This window comes from Coenobita brevimanus, chromosome 84 (genome assembly GCF_032717465.1).
Source record: "Coenobita brevimanus isolate Jiangsu-jjx chromosome 84, ASM3271746v2, whole genome shotgun sequence".
NCBI classification, from domain to species: Eukaryota; Metazoa; Arthropoda; class Malacostraca; order Decapoda; family Coenobitidae; genus Coenobita; species Coenobita brevimanus.
In genome coordinates, this window is record NC_137037.1 from 43,236,926 (window position 1) to 43,255,755 (window position 18,830).

At 42.3% G+C, this 18,830-nt stretch overlaps 2 protein-coding genes across 2 annotated transcripts in view; one reads left to right on the forward strand and one right to left on the reverse strand.

Moving 5' to 3' along the window:
- Positions 1-317: 317 nt before the first annotated feature.
- LOC145410200 (nicolin-1-like) lies at positions 318-8,036 on the forward strand. Its single transcript, XM_080280406.1, is given in 6 exon segments — positions 318-346; positions 3,363-3,498; positions 4,888-5,136; positions 6,311-6,466; positions 7,743-7,832; positions 7,983-8,036. Coding segments are annotated over 6 exon segments (714 nt in total).
- Positions 8,037-13,377: 5,341 nt separating this feature from the next.
- Positions 13,378-18,830, reverse strand: part of LOC145410149 (uncharacterized) — a 38,277-nt gene continuing 32,824 nt past the window's right edge. Inside the window, exons 7-11 of the mRNA XM_080280347.1 lie at positions 17,440-18,372; positions 15,912-16,263; positions 14,801-15,015; positions 14,263-14,490; positions 13,378-13,698 (exon numbers count right to left, since the gene is read on the reverse strand). Coding sequence (XP_080136473.1) covers positions 13,378-13,698; positions 14,263-14,490; positions 14,801-15,015; positions 15,912-16,263; positions 17,440-18,372 — 2,049 coding nt within the window. The remainder of the gene's footprint in view (positions 13,699-14,262; positions 14,491-14,800; positions 15,016-15,911; positions 16,264-17,439; positions 18,373-18,830) is intronic.

An 18,830-nucleotide genomic window follows, 5' to 3' on the forward strand; every position in this document is an offset into this window, starting at 1 on the left:
CCCAAAGAGGCCCCAGATGGCCAGATCATGAGAGGACCCAGGACAGGTCCACTGGAGTCTAGATCATTTAATTCATTAGAGACTACCCTATATCCCTAGCAGTACTTCAGATGGAAAAAAACTCCAGGCACTTCTTGGATTAAGGCACTGATGAGATGCCTACATGCAGTGGTACAGTACTGATCACTTTGGGTGAAGCAGCTGCAGAATCCACCTCATATTTCCCTGCACCTCACCATGGGCATGGATTCTGGTCCGACCCTGGTGAGGAGCTGTCTACCACAAGGGGGTGCCGGATCCCCACATGATGTATTTGTATGCATTAAAATATCTATTTTCACACATTAAGAAGAAAATATTTTTAAAAATTTTAATATCTTCTGCAAGAATATCCCTCAATACTGTATTCAACAAAACCAAATCCCAGTATTCTTGAAAGGTCCTTTTCTCTGATCCTATCATGGAAAAATGACATTACTCCCCTCACAAAATCTGCTTCTCTGAGACTGGTTGTGCTAAACTGACTCTGCACTTTCTTTACCCCTGCACAGTTGCTGACTTTTTATAGGGACCTTATTCTCTCTTCTGTGGAGTATTGCTCTCATATGTGGGGAGGCTTAGCACATGCCTCTCTTGTCTGGTGGCATGTGCAAAACTCAAGTGCAAGTTTGTTTGGCACAGCACTCCACAGGTTAACATGATGAAGGCACAGTCTTTTTATCTCATTAACTCCCCTTCTCTTGCTGACCCTTCAATCTCTCTCATCATTGCAATATCGTATATCTTTTCCTTTACTACTGCTGTCTTAATGATCACTGTTCTTCTGAACTGTCTGCTTGTATCCCTTCTCCATTACAGCAGGCATGCTACACCTATCTAGCAATGCAATCTTACCTCACCAATTTTCTGTTTGGCTCTCTTATGCAAAAGTTATTCAGTAGTGTCAGCCCTTCATGTACACAACTGGTCAACTCCGGAACAGTATTCCTCAATCTACACTTCCCCCTGACTACGACCTCCTGTCTTTTAAATGCAATGTGTCCTGGCATCTAAAAATGAATGGATCTTGAAACTGGCTCTATTATGTTATTTTTTTCTGTACAAGGCAACTTTTTTCTTCTGCAAGTTTTCAGCCCTTTACTCTCTTTTTTCATTGAAAAAATAACAATATATACAATCACAATACTAATGAAGAAGTGAAGGAACATTGTGGGGTGGATGTGGTTGAGAAGATTAGGAGAAATACACTGAGGTGGTTTGGACATGTGGAGAGAATGAAGAATAAATGACTGACTAAGAGGGTGTATGTAGGTGAGGTGGAGGGAGGGAGAGAGAAGGGTAGACCGAGGATGAGGTGGAGGGATGGAGTTGAGAGGTATATGAGGGAGGGGGGGGTGAGTTGGGGAAAGGGTAGTCAAATTGTAGGTGACAGAGCGACTTGGAGGCGTTTTGACTGTGGCCACCCTTTGCGGGATTAGGGCGTCGGGTTATAGATAGATAGATAGATAGATAGATAATACTAATGCATAACCACCATAATCCTAAATCTGGATGGACTCCAGAAATATGGAACTTTAAACATAAAAATAGACAACATGCCTAGTGAAATGGGCTAAATATCAATTTACTCATCACAAAATGGGGAAAAATAAAGTACATTCTGTCATATCCTTCACTCATAAGCATGGTATTTTTCAAAATAAACTTGCCACAAAATATATCTTAAACTGCATACTGCAAACAGAAGGCAACTTTTACCTGTGCTACCATTTGCAAAAACTGTTATATCCTCAACTTTCACAAAAAATACATAAACCAGTATAAATTTATAAATAAACCTGCTCAAGGTAAGAAATATTTGATATAATTGAAATCAGCAAAAATACACTAGTCGACACAATTTATGACAATTTTGGACCTGCTAATATTTTCTTATACATACTCCAAAGGCAGTTCCTTGGGAACTGACATATACTTCTGAATTGAGCATTGGCCCTTACCTTGCACCGTTTTGTGGTGTATATCTCAACAGCAAGGAAATGATGCTCATTGCAGTCATCCCTGCTGCAACAGGAAGGGGTAACATCTCGTCCCGCTGGTGTTCGATGTCCTCACTGTCTAGCTTCATCCCATGGACGACCTGAATCCCACAAAATATTACATTATCTCCTGTCTAGCTTCATCTCATGGACGCCCTGAATCCCGCAAAATATTACATTATATCCTCATTGTCTTCACTCCTGAATCCTATCACAGTCTTTACCAACCATTTACATAGAATTTTCACCTTCCCTAACGACTGTACGACTTACCTACCTCGCAACTTCCATCGTCTTCTTACCACCTAAACTCCGGAGCCCATAACTAATTACTTTTTTTTTTTTTTTTTTAGATAAGAATGTGAGAGTTCAGTCTTCTCATGTTTTCTGTTCTTTCCCTTAGGATAGGAAAGTGATTATAAGCTTGTGTATGAACTATTTTATTTGTGTTGTAGGAAGGAGAGGAAAGAAGGGGGCGTGCATGCATGTTTGTGAACCCATCCAAACTTGCAAACACTCCCCCTTGCTAAATTAAAACTCTAATTTCTAAATAAGGTTCATCAAAAGTTACTACTTCGTTAAAACTGTTTACGGGGGGTACATAGCTATCACGGTAACGTAAAGAAATACATCGATGATGATTTTCAGATGAATATATTGATTCTTACCCATTTGTCCAAGGTAGTTTTTTTTTTTTTTTTTATAAAAAAGACAATTAAAAACTCCAGAAAGTAGTCACTAAAATAAAGTAGCGTAAGAAATGGAACAGTCATACTCAGTAGACGAGCGTGTGTTCGAAAAAAAAATATATATATATCATAGTGTCTCATGATATCAATGCGTTTTCTTTTAAACCAGCGTCCATAGCAACCGTCCTAGCAACCAGACAACCCCGCTGAGTCGTCGAAAACGACAGTATCTTTCTTCACTGACGCTGTGGTTAGGTGCGAGCCTAATACCGTAACTAGTTTTCACATTTTTGCACAGGCACATTACGAGGCTGCTTGCAAGACAAATGCTGGGATGTGGAGTCACTCTTACGTCAACAGAAGGAGGGGGAGAGCGATTCAGTCCACACGCTCACTCTTCCCCATCACATACTTTTCAGTCACCTAATATCACACATAGAGGATGAAAACTACTTGGACAGTAACCTAGTGTTCCTTCCCTACTCACTTTCATATTTTATTTGGACATTCTGCACAGGTGTATTTCATTTTTTCAAGTTCACACTGGTATTGATGAACGGGCGCTGTTGCCCTTGTAGGCTACCAAGCATTAATTTCGCATGTTATCAGCTACTCCTTCTTTGCTACCAGGCACCGTATTGTGTGTGATGTCACGGGAGACTGTGGTGTTTACTCAGTCCGGTCCAACTCCTGTGTGTGTGGACGAGACGGCCCTCACATCACGGACGGGCTGTTTTATTGTTACCCTCACCTTCCCGCAGCCCACACAGGTAACACTCGCTTGACTTACCGTTCCTTAACTTTATTTACTTTCCCTAATCTTTCCTCACTTTTTCTCGCTTTCTTCATCTTCCTTCAGCCACACCGGTAACACGCTCACTTTACTTCCATTCCCTTATTTTATTTACTTTCCCTAACCTTCCCTAGCTTTTCTCATCTTCCCGAACTTTCCTCATCTTTCCCCACTTTGCTCACCTTCCCTTATTTTCCTCATCGTCCCTCACTTTTCTCACTTTCCCACACTTTCCTCATCTTCCCTCACTTTCCTTCATTTTCACCACCCGCCCTCACTTTCTTGACTTTCCCTTACTCCCCTTCACCTTCCCCCCACCCTCATTGTCCCTTTCCTTCACCCTTACATCGCGGACGGAATGTTTTTATCTTCACTTTCCCGTCAACCCACACAGGGAAAACATTATTCACTTCCTGCCCCTTCCCTCACCCTCACATCCCCTCACCTCCCCTCACTCTGATCTCTGTTCTCCTCTATGTTCACCTTCCAGCACCCTCATACTCCTCACCTCCTCTTACTAGTTCTCATCTCTCCTCTCCTCTCCCTTATGTTCACCCTTGCTCACCCTCACCTTCACTTTGCAGACTGCTTACATCACTGTCACCCTCACCCTCAGTCAGCCCACACATGGAACTATTCTTGTTCAGATTCAGTTCTCCTGTCTGTCTTTATCTGAAGTTTCATTTCAGTTCTATAATTACGGTTGTTAGTGGCCACTATTCTTTTAGAGCTCTTAATAGTACTCATTGGTATTTGGGGGCGAACACTATCAACTCACTGGATATAGTGCCGCCTTCAGGCACTGTAGCCGGATTATAGATAGATAGATAGATAGATAGATATAGATAGATAGATGGATAGATATAGATGGTGACATGTAGAGGTGTACGATATGTAGGAGGACTACTGGGCCTTGGGAGCAGGCTGAGAAGCCTATGCCCAGAGTCGAGCACATAAAAAAAAAAGATAGATAGATAGATATAGATATAGATATATAGATATATATAGATATATAGATAGATAGATTTATTCATTTGTTTATCTTTATTTATTTTTATCAATACTGTACCAATATTTGAGCTGTGATTGAGTTTATTGCTCACATACGGTAATGCCTCTAAAGGGCAAGTGGGGTCACCCTCGCTTTAATTGTCGGCAATGAGTAACCCAAGGCCTAGTGTTCTCTCACTCGATCTTGGAGTAACCTAGACCCGGGCCTCAACGTTCCTAAGGGGGTAGGAAAGGATAAGATGATGGAGGGATGGAATTTTATGGAATGAGGGAAACCTTTGGCGCCTTCTTTCTGAATTATGAGTAAAAAGATAAGGAACCACAACACCCCTCCCGACACACACTCCTTCTTCAGATAGGTGAGATCACGTTCCGGAACCATTACACGTGGGCGGTGGGCGTGCACGTGTTGAGGGCGCCCACGTCCTCCACTGGCGGGAGCGGGGCGGTGGCGGCGGGCCTGGAGGGCGGTGGTGGTGGGGAGTCGGGGTGGGTGTGGAAGGACCCAGGGGCGTGGCAGGTGGGGGTGAAGAACAAGATCATTATGCCACACCCACACACCGAGACGGCCAGCCATGATTTTGTCTCTGTTACTTGTCTCGAGGTGGGTTTCTTATCTTTACTGTTACTACTACCACTACTACTACTACTACTACTATTAGTAGTAGTAGTAGTAGTAGTAGTATTATCGTTATCAATATTTTTACTCAACACGCAATAAAAAGTAGAGACGGAGAAGTACATGTACAGTACTATACGTTGCTGTTATGTAACCCCAACACACCCGTAACATGTATCTATTTATCTGTCTGTCTATCTGTCCAATCTCTCTCTCTCTCTCTCTCTCTCTCTCTCTCTCTCTTGACTAAAAATGTAGTTAATGTGAATATTTCCTATCCCTTGTCAAATCTCCCTCATTATCCTATCAAGAGCAGCTGCTATCATCAATCAATCAATCAGTCAGTCTCTTCTTCAACCTAGATAAGTAAATCCAATCTATCCTAACCCCTAGCTAACCGTATCTAACTTCTAACTCTCTCACCCATTTTAAATCTCTAACACTTTCTAAACCCATCTAAGTTTTTCCAATCCTTCCGCTCCTCTATCGATATCAGTTTCGGCCTTTAATTACTTCTAACCCCATCTAACCTCTAACCAACCTAACTAAACCCCTATCTAACTCCCGGAACTGCGTGTGGACTGACAGGGACTAGGTTGGGAGGCTTGTGCTGTTGCGACAATCGTTTCTAAACCTAAATAATCCTTCCTAACTCTCTTAACTCCATCTAACCCTTCTTAACCCCTTTCTAACCCATGCCTAATCCTTTCTTACACTTCCTAATATTATATAACTCTTTTTAACCTCTACCTCACCCTGTCTACTCTTCCTAACCTTTACTTCACCCTGTCTAACTCTATCTAACCTCTACCTGATTCATATACAGTGCCGCGTGGACTGGCAGGACGTGGCAGGGATGCATCTGATACTACAAAAAGCGTCTCCTGTTCGGCTCATCTTAACAGTCTCTCCTAGCTTTTTCTAACCCCTGCCTCATCCTGCCTAACCCTTCCTAACCTTTCCTAACCCCTGTCTAACCTCCTCAGAGCCACATGAACTGGGAAGGTTGTGGTGGGGGTGCAGTACAACGAAAACAGTCTTCTCACACCTTCTTAACCTTTTCTATCGCTTTCTAACTTCTGCCTCATCCTCCCTAACCCCTTCCTAACCCTTTCCAACCCTTTCTAACCCTTCCTAATCCCTATCTAACCTCCTGCAGAGCCGCGTGGACTGGCAGGACGTGGTGGGGATGCGTCTAGTTCTGCGTCAACCGTCTCCCGTATGGCGCACCTTCTTCATACAGGAGGTGACAGCATACAGGGAGCTGCCCAGACTCCCACCCTTCAGTGTGCCCATCATTACACGTGGAGGACAGGTACGGCAGGGCAGGGCAGGGCAAGGGTGGAGGGCAGGGCAAGGCAAATTAGGGCTGAGGAGAAAAATATGACAGGGCAAAATAGCACAGGGGGAAAGGGCAAAAAGGTAAGGTAGAGCAAGACTGTGAGGAGGAAAGAGGCAAGACATAGCAAGATTGGGCAGAGAGAAAGCGGAAGACAGAGCAAGGTAGGGCATGGGAAAGGGGAAGATGGGGCAAGGATAAATGGCAAGGCAAGAGTGAAGGGCAGGGTAGGGTAGAGTAGGCAAGGGTGGAAGGGAAGATAGAAGAGGAAGGGCAAACATTCAAAAGTTAAGTTGATTATGTTGGGTGAGACAAGAGGCGAGAGGAAACGAAGGACAGGGAAGACTTAGCAAGGAAGAGGATGGAGGAGGAAAGCAAGAGCAGTACATGGGAGGGGGGGAATGGAAGGGCAGAGAAGAAGGGCAAGGGGAGCGAAAGACAGGGCAACGAAGTCAGGAAGGGGCAAAGGAGAAGGACAGGTTATAGGGGAAGGTCACGGGAGGGCAAAGAAGATGCACAAGGACAGGGTAGAGCAGGGCAGGACAAGAGGGAAAGAAAAGTAGTGTAATGGGAAGCAGAGTTGAAAGGACAGAGCAGACGGTGGAGCAGTAGGAGGAAGGACAAGGCAGGGCTACAGGGAGGTAGAAAGGTAGTTCAAAGTGGGAGGAGACGGACAGGTGTAGGCCAAGAAGTACAGTAATTGCAGGGAAAGGAAGATGGAAGAGGAAGAGTAATGATGGGGCAGTGCAAGTCAGGCGGGGCAAAGGATGAGAGGAAAGGAAGGGTATGACATGGCAGACAGAGGGGAAGAAGAAAGTGAAGGGTAGAGCAGAGAAATAACAGAGGACGAGAAGAGTGACAAGAGAGAGGGGAAGGGAAGGAAAAATAAGAGGCATGGTGTGGCAGTGTGGAAAGCAGGGATGTAGGAAGGAGAGGAGAGACGGATGCTAGGTCAGGGAAGGGAAGGAAATATGGCTGGATAGCAGACGGAGAGTAAGAATAGCATTAACCCTTTCATCTCGAGAACATATATCGTAAAACCAATCTTGCTGTCTCAAAATGATGTGTGTTTTTGCAATTTGGGATGGATATCGGCACTGGGTGGGTTACATAGAGCCTTCATTAACCTCTTTACTACATGAGGTCCTTCATATCTTTAATAAAATAATCTGGCATCAGTAATAATAATAAAAAAAAAAAATGACACTCTTGGCCTGAAATGATTGCTGTGAGTGTTTTTGTTATATTTCAGAGAGAGAAACCCCAGCAAATCAGTCCCTTGGAGAGACTGGCTCAGCAGACGAGGAAAGCCATGCAGCCACCTGATGACAACTCTTTGGAGGTACACACACACACACACACACACACACGGATTCATGACTAATATAGATGACAGTAATGATTGCCTGTAAGTAATAATAATAATAATCATCATCACAACAACAACAACTTAACTTCCCAGCAATTCACACATTTCTCTGTCTGCACTTAGGGCGGTCTGGCGGGCGGTGGGTACGACATAATGACCCTTCAGTACACCAGTTAACACCACACCAACACGTCACCCGCCCCAACGTTGTCACAGCCTTCAAAAACGCACTCCCAAGACGGATACTTGTTTCTGCTAGACGTGGTATCTCACTTTTTGTATGTATGTAAATGTTATGCATCTGTTTGTGTTTTCTTAATTAGAGTCGACAGTTGAGGTATATGGAATAGTTGGCTCATCTGGTTCTTTCTTATGCTGATGTCTTGTCTATTAATATGTGCCTCTCCTGACGGTCGCCAGGTGATGAGTACAGGTGCGTAATGTAGAGAGAAATTACACATCTGCAGTCGATGGAGTTCTGTTGGTCGAAGTATTATGCCCATGGTGTAAGCATGATGTGACTAGATAGGCTTAGACATTACGGTAGAAATTTGAAAGTTAGGATTCTCAGTGTTCGGCTCCTGGACTAGGCTTATATTACATTATAAATTAGGTAGGTAAAATGTTGGGAAAATAACAGTGAATAAATACAAATATGAAAAATAACATGAAATATATATACAATAAAGTGGCTTAATGACCTGGGCCCTCTGGCAGGTGGTCGATGGTCCCCCCCAAAAAAAAGAAAATATAGTGAAATGTGTAAAATTTATCGATCTGTGATGAATCCTATGCATTTATTTTTAACTTTTTATATCTTCTCATTTATCAACATGTTATCAATAATAATCAACAATTTATTAACATCCATCAGTTAAAAATAAGTATTGCTTGGTGACAATCCATATTCATCAACATTTACCCAAATATCAATATTCATAAAGAAAACATGAATATTTTCCAACTTTGGGCTATATTTAGGATTGTTTATTATATGTTTACATTAAATAATTACCAATGTTAATCAGACTTTATCAACCTTCATTATTTGGGAAAGAAGGCAATGTATTGCTTAGACTAACAAAATTAGAATCATTGGCTACAGGAGAGAGAGAGAGAGAGAGAGAGAGAGAGAGAGAGAATTAATAGATCAATGGATAAAATATACGGACGAGAAAGTAGATTACAGATAGATGAATGGACAGAAGATTCGGACGAGTAGATAGATAACAGACAGATAAATGGACAGACAGATAATTCATTACCAATATTTATTAGTATACAGTAGATATAAATACAACTATCAGGGTGGTCCAGAAAAAAATAACTTTTTAAAAGTTTGTTTTTCCCAGATAAATTCACAGTTTCTTTTCTCTTTCAGGTGGAGCATAGAGTGATGCTACAAGTTTACTCAGACAGCAAGATGGAAGCTGAGAAATTTTTCAGTTCAGCAGTGCACCAAAATCTTTACTGATGAGAAGCACGTCCAAGAGACCGGCGGGATTGTTTTCAATCCGTTCCCTAATAGTCTGGCAAAATTTATAGCGTTCGTTCTTGTTTGCCTGGCTTCAAACCTGAAGAATCTGCACTTTGTATGGAAACAGTTTGAGGTCACTATGAACGATTCTCATCAAAGAACTAGTAATGCTCACTTCTTGTGACAGCTGTCTGGTGGACTTCCGTGGTGACCGTTCCAAGTCGAGTCCTAACGTCCTGAACATGTGTTGATGTTGTGGCAGTCAAATGTGCACCACTGTGGGTCTTGTTAGCCGAACTACCTGTGTCTCTGACCTTCTGTATCAGGCTTTTGACAGTGCTGCGATGTGAGATTTTCATTTGTGGAAATTCACGACCAAATTGCCTCTGGCAGAGAGCAACTGATTTTGATGCAAAGTACAGTTCAGCGATTTTGGTACTCTGCTGAATTGAAAACTGTTTCTCAGCGTCCATCCTGCTGTCAGAATAAACGTCACTCTATGCCCCACCTGAAAAAGAAAAGAAACTTTTTTTTTTTTTTTTTTTTTAGAGAGAGAGAGAGAGAGAGATACAAGGTTTTAAAAAGTGTCAGTTTTTTTTTTTTCTGGACCACCTGTACATTCTATTACACTTCTTATAAAAAAGATATATTCTGTTGTACTATCTAGACACTTATTTTGTGCTTAAATTTTGTACTGTGAGGTACTACTGATATAACTACTACTTACTACTATTACTGCCATGACTAGTACTATTACTACTACTACTACTACTACTCTACTACTACAGCAGTAACTACTGCTATTAGTACACTATTACTGCAACAGTGACTACTGCTACTACTACTACGGTACTGCTGCTACTACTACACCAGACGATTGTTTCAACCCAAGACAGATTCATCCGACATAAACCCCACTAAATGCTCCCCCAAGGTAAATACAATCGTACGGAGGCAGCAAGAATGAAATACAAAAAATCATGCTTTATGAGGCTGACTTAAGCTCCTGGTGGCATTACATGATGAGAGAGAGAGAGAGAGAGAGAGAGAGAGAGAGAGAGAAAGAGAGAGAGAGAGAGAGAGAGAGAGAAAGAGAGAGAGAGAGAGAGAACATGCAAAAGTATAAACACGCACATAGACCTACGCACACACAGTGAAAGCTCTAAAACTATTATTTTTGCTGCTACAGCTATTATTGCTGCTGCATTACTATTTGTGATACTAGTACAATAGTTACAATGCCTTGCTGTATTTTGAAATTACCATTACTGCTATTTATTAGAGTTATCCACTGGCTATTATTATTATTATTATTATTATTATTATTATTATCATTATTACATAAATTAAAGAAAAACTGTAACATAGGTTCAGCAATAGGCTTTCATTCCTTATTCCCTCTTTTTCGTATTACTACTACTACTACTACTACTACTACCAACTTTACAAATATCGACGGGATATGCGGGCAGGCGATAGACTCCCCTGCCCTGCATAGTCCCGGGTCACCCTTGGGTAAGGTGAAGCACCCGTTATCCCACCAAAATGTTGTAGGTGGATGGTTACCATCGTCCCAGGAGGTACTACCATTAGAATGACGTGGAAACAAAGCCCAGTAGTTGGCCTTGCACAGCATTCTCAGGCGAGGAACCCAACCACATTTACCAATTACAAGTATGTGATATTTTGTTGGAAAAGCTTGAGATATGACTACTTTCATTTTGAAGATTTTCTGGTTTTGACAGATACATTTCATGGGTTAGCCACTTACCATTATATACCATAATTTTCCTTATGTTGCTAAAGGGCACACAGTATAATAATTTTCTCTTTGAGCTATTAGTACCTATTTCCATTTTGATTGGAAGAGGGAAATTTTGGAGGCGGCAGGTCCAGTGTTTGGCCCTTGACATTTGGTTGATATTAGTACCGTGGACAAGACAGTATTATTGACAGTGCACTTGGGGAAGGAAGTCGGTGTGTCTGGGTTGACTGGTGAGATGCTGAATCCTCTGCCGTACAGAAGTGAGTGTTGTTACTGATTTCATTTTGTTATTATGAGTGTGGTCTTCCAAATGACTGGTTGAAGAGTGGGATTTTAAATATGCACGAGGAGAAGAGTGATGCCATGAAAAAGGAAATTATACAGGCGTAAAGCTTTTTGATCAGTGACACTTGCTGTGAGAAAAGGTAACTTTCAATGTGATGTAGTGCATAATGGAAAGAGACAAATTCAGTGCAGTTCTTGCGCAAAAGAAGTAGAATTGGCATGAAGAAGGCATGTGACTGATGACAGAAATGCCCTGATATGAAACGTAGGTTTGAATGTGGAGGCAGCAAGAGGATTACGACAATGCGAGTTAACGCCTGCATTAATGCATACGTGTAAGACTTTGGTGAAATCTAAGTGCAAATTGGGATTATTGAGAAATGGGAGAGTGGAGGAATGTGTATGGTATGTATGGAATGGACAGAATAAGATATAATGTGACTGGTGAAAGGTATAGAGAAAGGAAGTCTGTTGGTACTGAGGTACGAGAGTGTGCTTAGAATGTGTGGTCATACGAGTAAGGAGATAATGGATGTAGACGCGGTAGCGGAAATGGTACAATGGGAGTGAACTTTATGATGGGAGTAGACATGGCACGCCAAGAAGAAGGTGAATGGATATGGTAAACAAGTGTGAACACCAGAGTTAAAGAGCTAGTGCTTAGATGATATGGTTATAAGTAGACAATTAGTGTAAAACTGTGATAAAATGGGTATATGTGAATATGTTTTAAAGTGGTAGGTGTGGCAGGGCAAGAAGTTGGATAAATATGGTAAATGAATGTGTGAGAAAGAAAGATGTGGAGGCTGATGGGGTTCGGGATCTGACGAGGGACTGAGCCGGTTGACTGAATTTTGTAAGAAGTGCATCACAAGGGTTTGGTATCTTCATTTTACTCTGATGGTCTACACATTTTCTCTGTCTGATAGGTAACTATAAAACTTCGTGTGAATGGTGTGCCTATGAGGCGCAGTCAGGTTTCAGGGGGCCTGAATGGTGACCGAATGAAGAGACAATGGAGGCTATTTGTTTGTATGCACCTGTAACAAGATCAAGGCATCTGATTATAGACAGACAAACAGATGATAATTATCTAGGACAGTTTGCCATACTTTCATAACAGAAGTAATATGGCCATGTGGAGCTTGCCACAAGGGTGTGGGAAATAACTCCATTTTGTGTAATGTTTGTGATAAGTACGGTAGGCAAAGCACATAAGAGATGTAGTGACATTAGAGGTAGACTGCCAAACAATGCTGATTTTTTTATTTGCTATGTGAAAGGGTGAGCATGAGGAGGCAGAGGGCAGTGGAGGATAAATAATGCCATAGATTCTCTTGAATGTTTGGAGTCTTGTTATTTGGGGATATGCTATATGACTGAGGTGGGGCTGAAGCAAGGTTGGTAGGAACATTAGGCAGTGGTTGGAAGATGTTAAGGGAGTTGTTTTCTCTCTTGGCATTGATAGAACTTTCCCTCAATTCCAGTGGATCTTTGTGTGCAGAATATTTCAGGTGTGTAATACGGTAGTGAAACTTGGACAGTAAAGTTAATGAGAGTCGTAGACTCAGGCCTACAGAGATGAGAATGAGCAGATATATGTGTACGAATAATGCGTCCTGGAATATGAGAGACCTGGGGGGAGGGGTAGAGTTTTTTATTAAGAGGAAGGATGGGACTTTGATATATTAGTGATGTTATGAGAAGAGGTAGACTGAGATGTTTGGGTGTGTGGAGAGGATGAAGCATGGCAGCTGGGTGAGGTGGGTGAGAGGTATGAACGTTGAGGTAGCTAGGCAGACCAAAAATGACTTGGGATGATACCTAACAATATGGCCTCAGAGATAAAGGTATGATTAGAGAGTCTGCTAGAAATGGAACAGGGTGGAGTGCCACGATTAGGTAACCAAGACTGACGCATACAACCAAGTTGGCGTCTTTACAAACAAACAAAACAGAAATATCGATATCAGCAGAAATCATCAGCAACATCAGTGGGCGAAAATGTAACCCCAATAGCAAATATTGAAGAGAAAGAAAACGAGGGGAGCAGTAACCTTAGTAAACAGAACAAACTTGCGCGCCCTCACTTGACTGTCCACCCCAAGTTTCTTCCCAGTTTGCCCGTCTCCTATTGGTTTCACTTGCCACAGCCGACCGATACCGGAAGAGTTAACCCCTCCGTCATCGGGGTGAACCACAGCGTCGACGATGGCGTGGTAGAGGATGACCATGAAGGTGATTCCTATGCAAAAGATGAGCCAGATATCGACCATCTTGAAGTACGAGGTCTTGGGTAGAGATGCCGAGACCTAGAAAGAGTAAAATAATCTGCTGGTACCTGGATAATCTATTGGGATTCGTTCATGAAGGTGGAACTTCTATATTTACAAAGTTTCCTTAAGTTAAATTGTGAATAGGTTTACTTATTTGTACTGTTATTTTCACTCGTACACTTACATTTCACAACCGAACTCCAGTGAACATTTAAATGAAAAATTTGATAAGGAAAGCTGTTTATGGCAAGCTGGAATGGAAACTAGGTTATACTGGTAATTGGTTAAAATCCATGGTAAACAGGGATCCTGACCCGCAACTTCTGCCCTACCTCTCTTGCCTTTGACCTTGTGGAAATGAACTTAAATCCCAATTCCCAGCCCTTGACCTCACTTACAAGACCCCACCTACGAGACCCCACCTTTCCTGCCCTTTATCTTACGCAAATTTTTCCTTCCCTAGAACGTGCGCAAATATTCCTAGTCCTATACAAATAATTCCTGATCCTACGCACATCACGCAAACATTTCGCATCCTTAAACGTACGTAAATTTTTCCAGCTTACTAAAAAAAAATAAGAATAAGTACAAAATCTCCACCTGAGAGAAAAGCGTGGCAATAACAAGCTGGACGGTCAGAGCGGCCATCATGCGTGTGTCAAATATGGCCGTCCTGAAGAAGAGTGTGGTGTAGCTGACGACGAGGAGGACGAGAGTGGGTGTGTAGATGGTGAGGATGGCATACCCGTAGCGCCTGGTGAGTGGCACTATGACGCGGGTTTCACTGTAGCTGCCTGAGTTGTCGTGGAGGAGGTGCACGGATCCAACCTGTGGGGAGGGTTAGTACTGAGGTTGTATATCTCTGTGTATAATTAGATAGATAGATAGATAGCCAGACGGATAGATAGATAAACATATAGACAGATAGATAGAGATAGATAAACACAAAGAGAGACAGAGGTATCCCCTTACATATTCTTACACACACACACACGCACACACACATACACACACACACACACACACACACACACACACACACACACACACACACATACACACACACACGGTGACCTGACACGACCTGAGAACCTCTGTTTTAACCTGACATTGCCCAATAACCCTCTTCCTAACTTACCTCGTACTCGACCAAGAAGGGATTGGAAAGATAAATGATGCTGGAGTTAGCCTGGTCGAAGATGAGGAAGGACTTGAGTTCCGATGTGATCCTGAGGTGCATCTGACACTGCTGTAAATCGAACGGGTACAGGGCCAGGTTGAAGTTACATTTGTACACCGTGCCGTACTTCCGCCTGATGGTTAGTGTGTTCACCTCACCGCTATACACCTCAACTGCGAAAAGTAAAGAGGTGGACAGAAATACCGATACACTCCATTAAAATAGACACAATGGGCAATGACTTTCAAACCCAAGTAATGTAATCTAAACCCACAAATTTTTCATAATTTTGTCTATGTGCTCGATAATTCTTTGACTAAAAAATTAAGCGATATTATTGTCTTCAGTGGTGCCTTATGGTTTGTATAATCAAAACCGAGAGCGCAAGCGTGTGAATAGCCGATAGTTTTTTACGACATTTTACAAATATGAAGATGACAGAACATGTTATATCTTTCTGCGTCGCTACTGACTTCATTCTGTAATGTGGGATACACTGATGACATCCAACAAGTATACGTGTTTCAGATGTGACCATCAAAAAATAGGCGTTTATATATACATCGCGTTCTCAGTTTTCATAATACGGCTGCTTTAGGGTCTTGATTTTGTGTGTGTGTGTGTCTTTAAAGTCAAAAAAGGTTCACGGCAGGCTGAAATCACTGTATCTACGATAAGCCCAAAGTGAATTTATAGATAACGCCTAGACAGTTACCGGTAGTCTCTTTACACTTTCTTTTGTCTTCATTCGAGAGGATTTATATATTCTGTTTTGAAGGGAGCTTTGGAATCACCTCGCTTTTATTTTTCTAAGGTAGCCAGATACTCTATTCCTATAAAAAAAAATTCTTAACTTCAGAATCTCCTTTGCATCTTCTTTTAAAATTAATACTCGGTCATCTATTTCCTCACCCTCACAATCAGACACCTCATCCATCTGAAAATCGTCCAAAAGTCTTCGAGTAAATATAACATTTTAGTCAATCTTGTTGTGGTCAGTGTTCTCTATATTAACAAACCTGACCCGTACAAACCGGACCAAACCTAAAATTTATACTCTCTCTCTCACCTTCCGAATCAGCCGCTTTGTCCATGTAAAAATCCTTAGACCGCCTTCGCACAAACATGACAACATCCTCGTCAATCTTGGTATGGTGGATGTTGTCAGTGTTTACAAAATTAACCTGCGGGATCCAGAGCTTCTTCACCGTGTCAATGTGCAGTCTGTTGAGGCTGTGATTGGCCTTGAGGTTGAGGTAGCTGAGGCGGTTGTCCATCCACGTTAGGGCGATCTCGTAGGCCACCTCCATGGTCATGTCGATGGTGGTGACGGCTATGGTTTCCACGGTCACTTGTATGGTTATGGGCAGACTCCTTTCCTCCTCACCACTCAGCCGGGGAGGAAGGTGACGTTGGTAGTCCTGTTGGGAGAGGGGAGATGGGAAGTAATGGCGTGAAATGGAAAGTAAGGGAGTGAGGTGGAAGCAAGGGAGTGAGATGGAAAGTAAGGGAGTGAGATGGAAAGTAAGGGTGTAAGATGGAAAGTAAGGGAGTGAGATGGAAAGTAAGGGCGTGAAATGGAACGTAAGGGCGTGAGACGGAAAGTGAGTGAAATGGAAAGTAATGGCGTGAGATGAAAGGGTGGGGATGGTAATGAATATATTGTAGAAACCTGTTGAATAGTCGCTTGTTAACCACCCTATTTATACCACTTAGCACTACTCTGCTCCCGCCAAATCTTGCCTCTCGATGTTTCTTCTTACACTGTTCACTGATCTGTGCCAGTTTTGCCCGAGCACCTTAGGTAAGTGTACCTTTTGACCACGCTCGTTTCCCCTTTCACCCCGGATACATCATGTTCATATTGATGTGGCTAAGGCTACTAAAGATCAGAACTATTTATGTATTATGATATCTAGCACGCGACATCCGTGAGGTGAAAAAAAAGCTGTTCACGAGATCTTATAAATGTCTTGCACTATGCTGCTTGTGACGCTACCCACACAGCCAATCCACCCGACAAAAGATAGATAGATAGATAGATAGATAGATAGTTTATTGACATGTTCAGCCCTAGTTTAAAACAAGCTTTCACAACTAGGTATTTTACGGGCGATGTCACGCAGGTGTACAGATGAAGTACATATCGTCACAGGTGGCGGTATGAAAACAAGTAAATAGGTGTAAAATGCAAATAGGGTAAGAAAAATAAAAGCAAATGTGAAATTATTAAAGAAAAATGCCCTGTTTCTCTCAAATGTCCACCTGCGAGAAAGATGAGTTTGCAGTCATACTCGTGTTTCAATTTTCTGTTGCATAAATAGCCAACAAAATGAAAATAAACGAGAAAACATAAAATCATCGTCGTCTTCATCATCATCACCATCACCACGACCCTGACACTGACATACAAGAAAGTAAAGATACGTAATATTTATCATTAAAAAAAATCTATGGCTAACCTTCTCTGCTACGTTGCACAAAGAAAAATAAATAGATGTAAAAAAAAAATAAGAATTCAATACAAATAACAAAATATAAGAAACAAAACGAAAGCATAAATATTAAAACACCACTATCCTCCTGACATTGTTTACCTGTGAGAAAAAGATGAGTTTACAGTGATACTCGTCACTATTGTCCCGGCAGTCGTACTTGAGGTCACAGCGGTAATGGATGGGTATGCAGGTGGCGTCGTTGCAGGTGAAGTGACCAGGTGGACACGGGGACAGAGTCAGGGATCGCCTGCCATCCTCTTGCCCACACACAGGAAGCGCCAGAGTCCAGTTCCTCCGACCCATGGGGAAATACGGAACCGCTTCTTCCATGCGAGCGATTGTCCTGTTGTGCACTACGTCTAACCAGGTCCATACATCATCCTTCAGTCTTATGTGGTACTCACCGTAGCCTATAAAAATTAATTCACTGATATTTCTCTGGTATGCGACAAAGTAAACGTTGCGCAGCTCCAGTTCACAGATGCCCAGGAGAGAGAACCGCAGCTGCTTGTCGAAGGTACAAACTGCGCATCGTATCTGCATCTCGCAGTTGATGTCCGCCACGCCGTAGCGACTGAGCGATGCACAGTTCTCGTAGCGCAGTCCATTGGGTTCGTAAGGCGACCAGAAGATGTTCTCTATAATTTTGCCGTCGTGAGACCGCCATACGTTCTCCTCCACCTTATCCGTCAGCGACATCCAGAAATTATAGTGGCAGTTGTCGTGCTGTGGGTAGGCTTCGATGGAGGTGTTCTGGAGACTGTGAATATCCTCCAGCGACTCGGCCCAGGGTAGGTGGGTTCCAAGGGCCTCGCAGATGTAATGGGCTGTCTCCTCTCGCAATGACGGAAACCAGAAGTACGTCCGCCCTACTTTCTGCTGGCAAAACTCCCTGAGCGGCTTGTCATAGCGGGACACGACCTTCAGGGTCCAGCCCGCCTCCCACGAGATGTAGGTGCCCTGGGGATCGTCCTCACATCGGGACATCTTCTGGATCTCACTCAGGGTCAGCGCTCGGTCCCATACGTTTACCTGTCAGAGTGAGGGGCGTATTTCATTTACCAGTATTTATTTATCTATTTAGTTAGTTTATTTTAGAAATCCGTAACACTTTCTTCTTAACGATTTATTCTAAGTTATTATACCTTACCTGTTTACCTGTAAGTGAGGGACATATTTTATTTATTTATTTACTTATTTGTTTATTTGTTTGTTTGCTTACTTATTTCAACTTTCATAATACTTCCTTCTTATCAGTTTTTTTTTTTTTTTTTTGAGCTATTATACCTTAACTATCTCTTTTCGTTGAATTTGTATTGGTGTGAAACTGACTAATTTCGCATCAAGAATGAGAAGATATCAGTTTATAATACACTTACTAAATCGCTAAAGAGAAAGTGTTGCGAAATCCCTAATGCCACTCAGAATATGGCTGTAAGTCAAACCATTATCATCGTCGTCGTCGTCGTCATCATCATTATCGTCGTCAT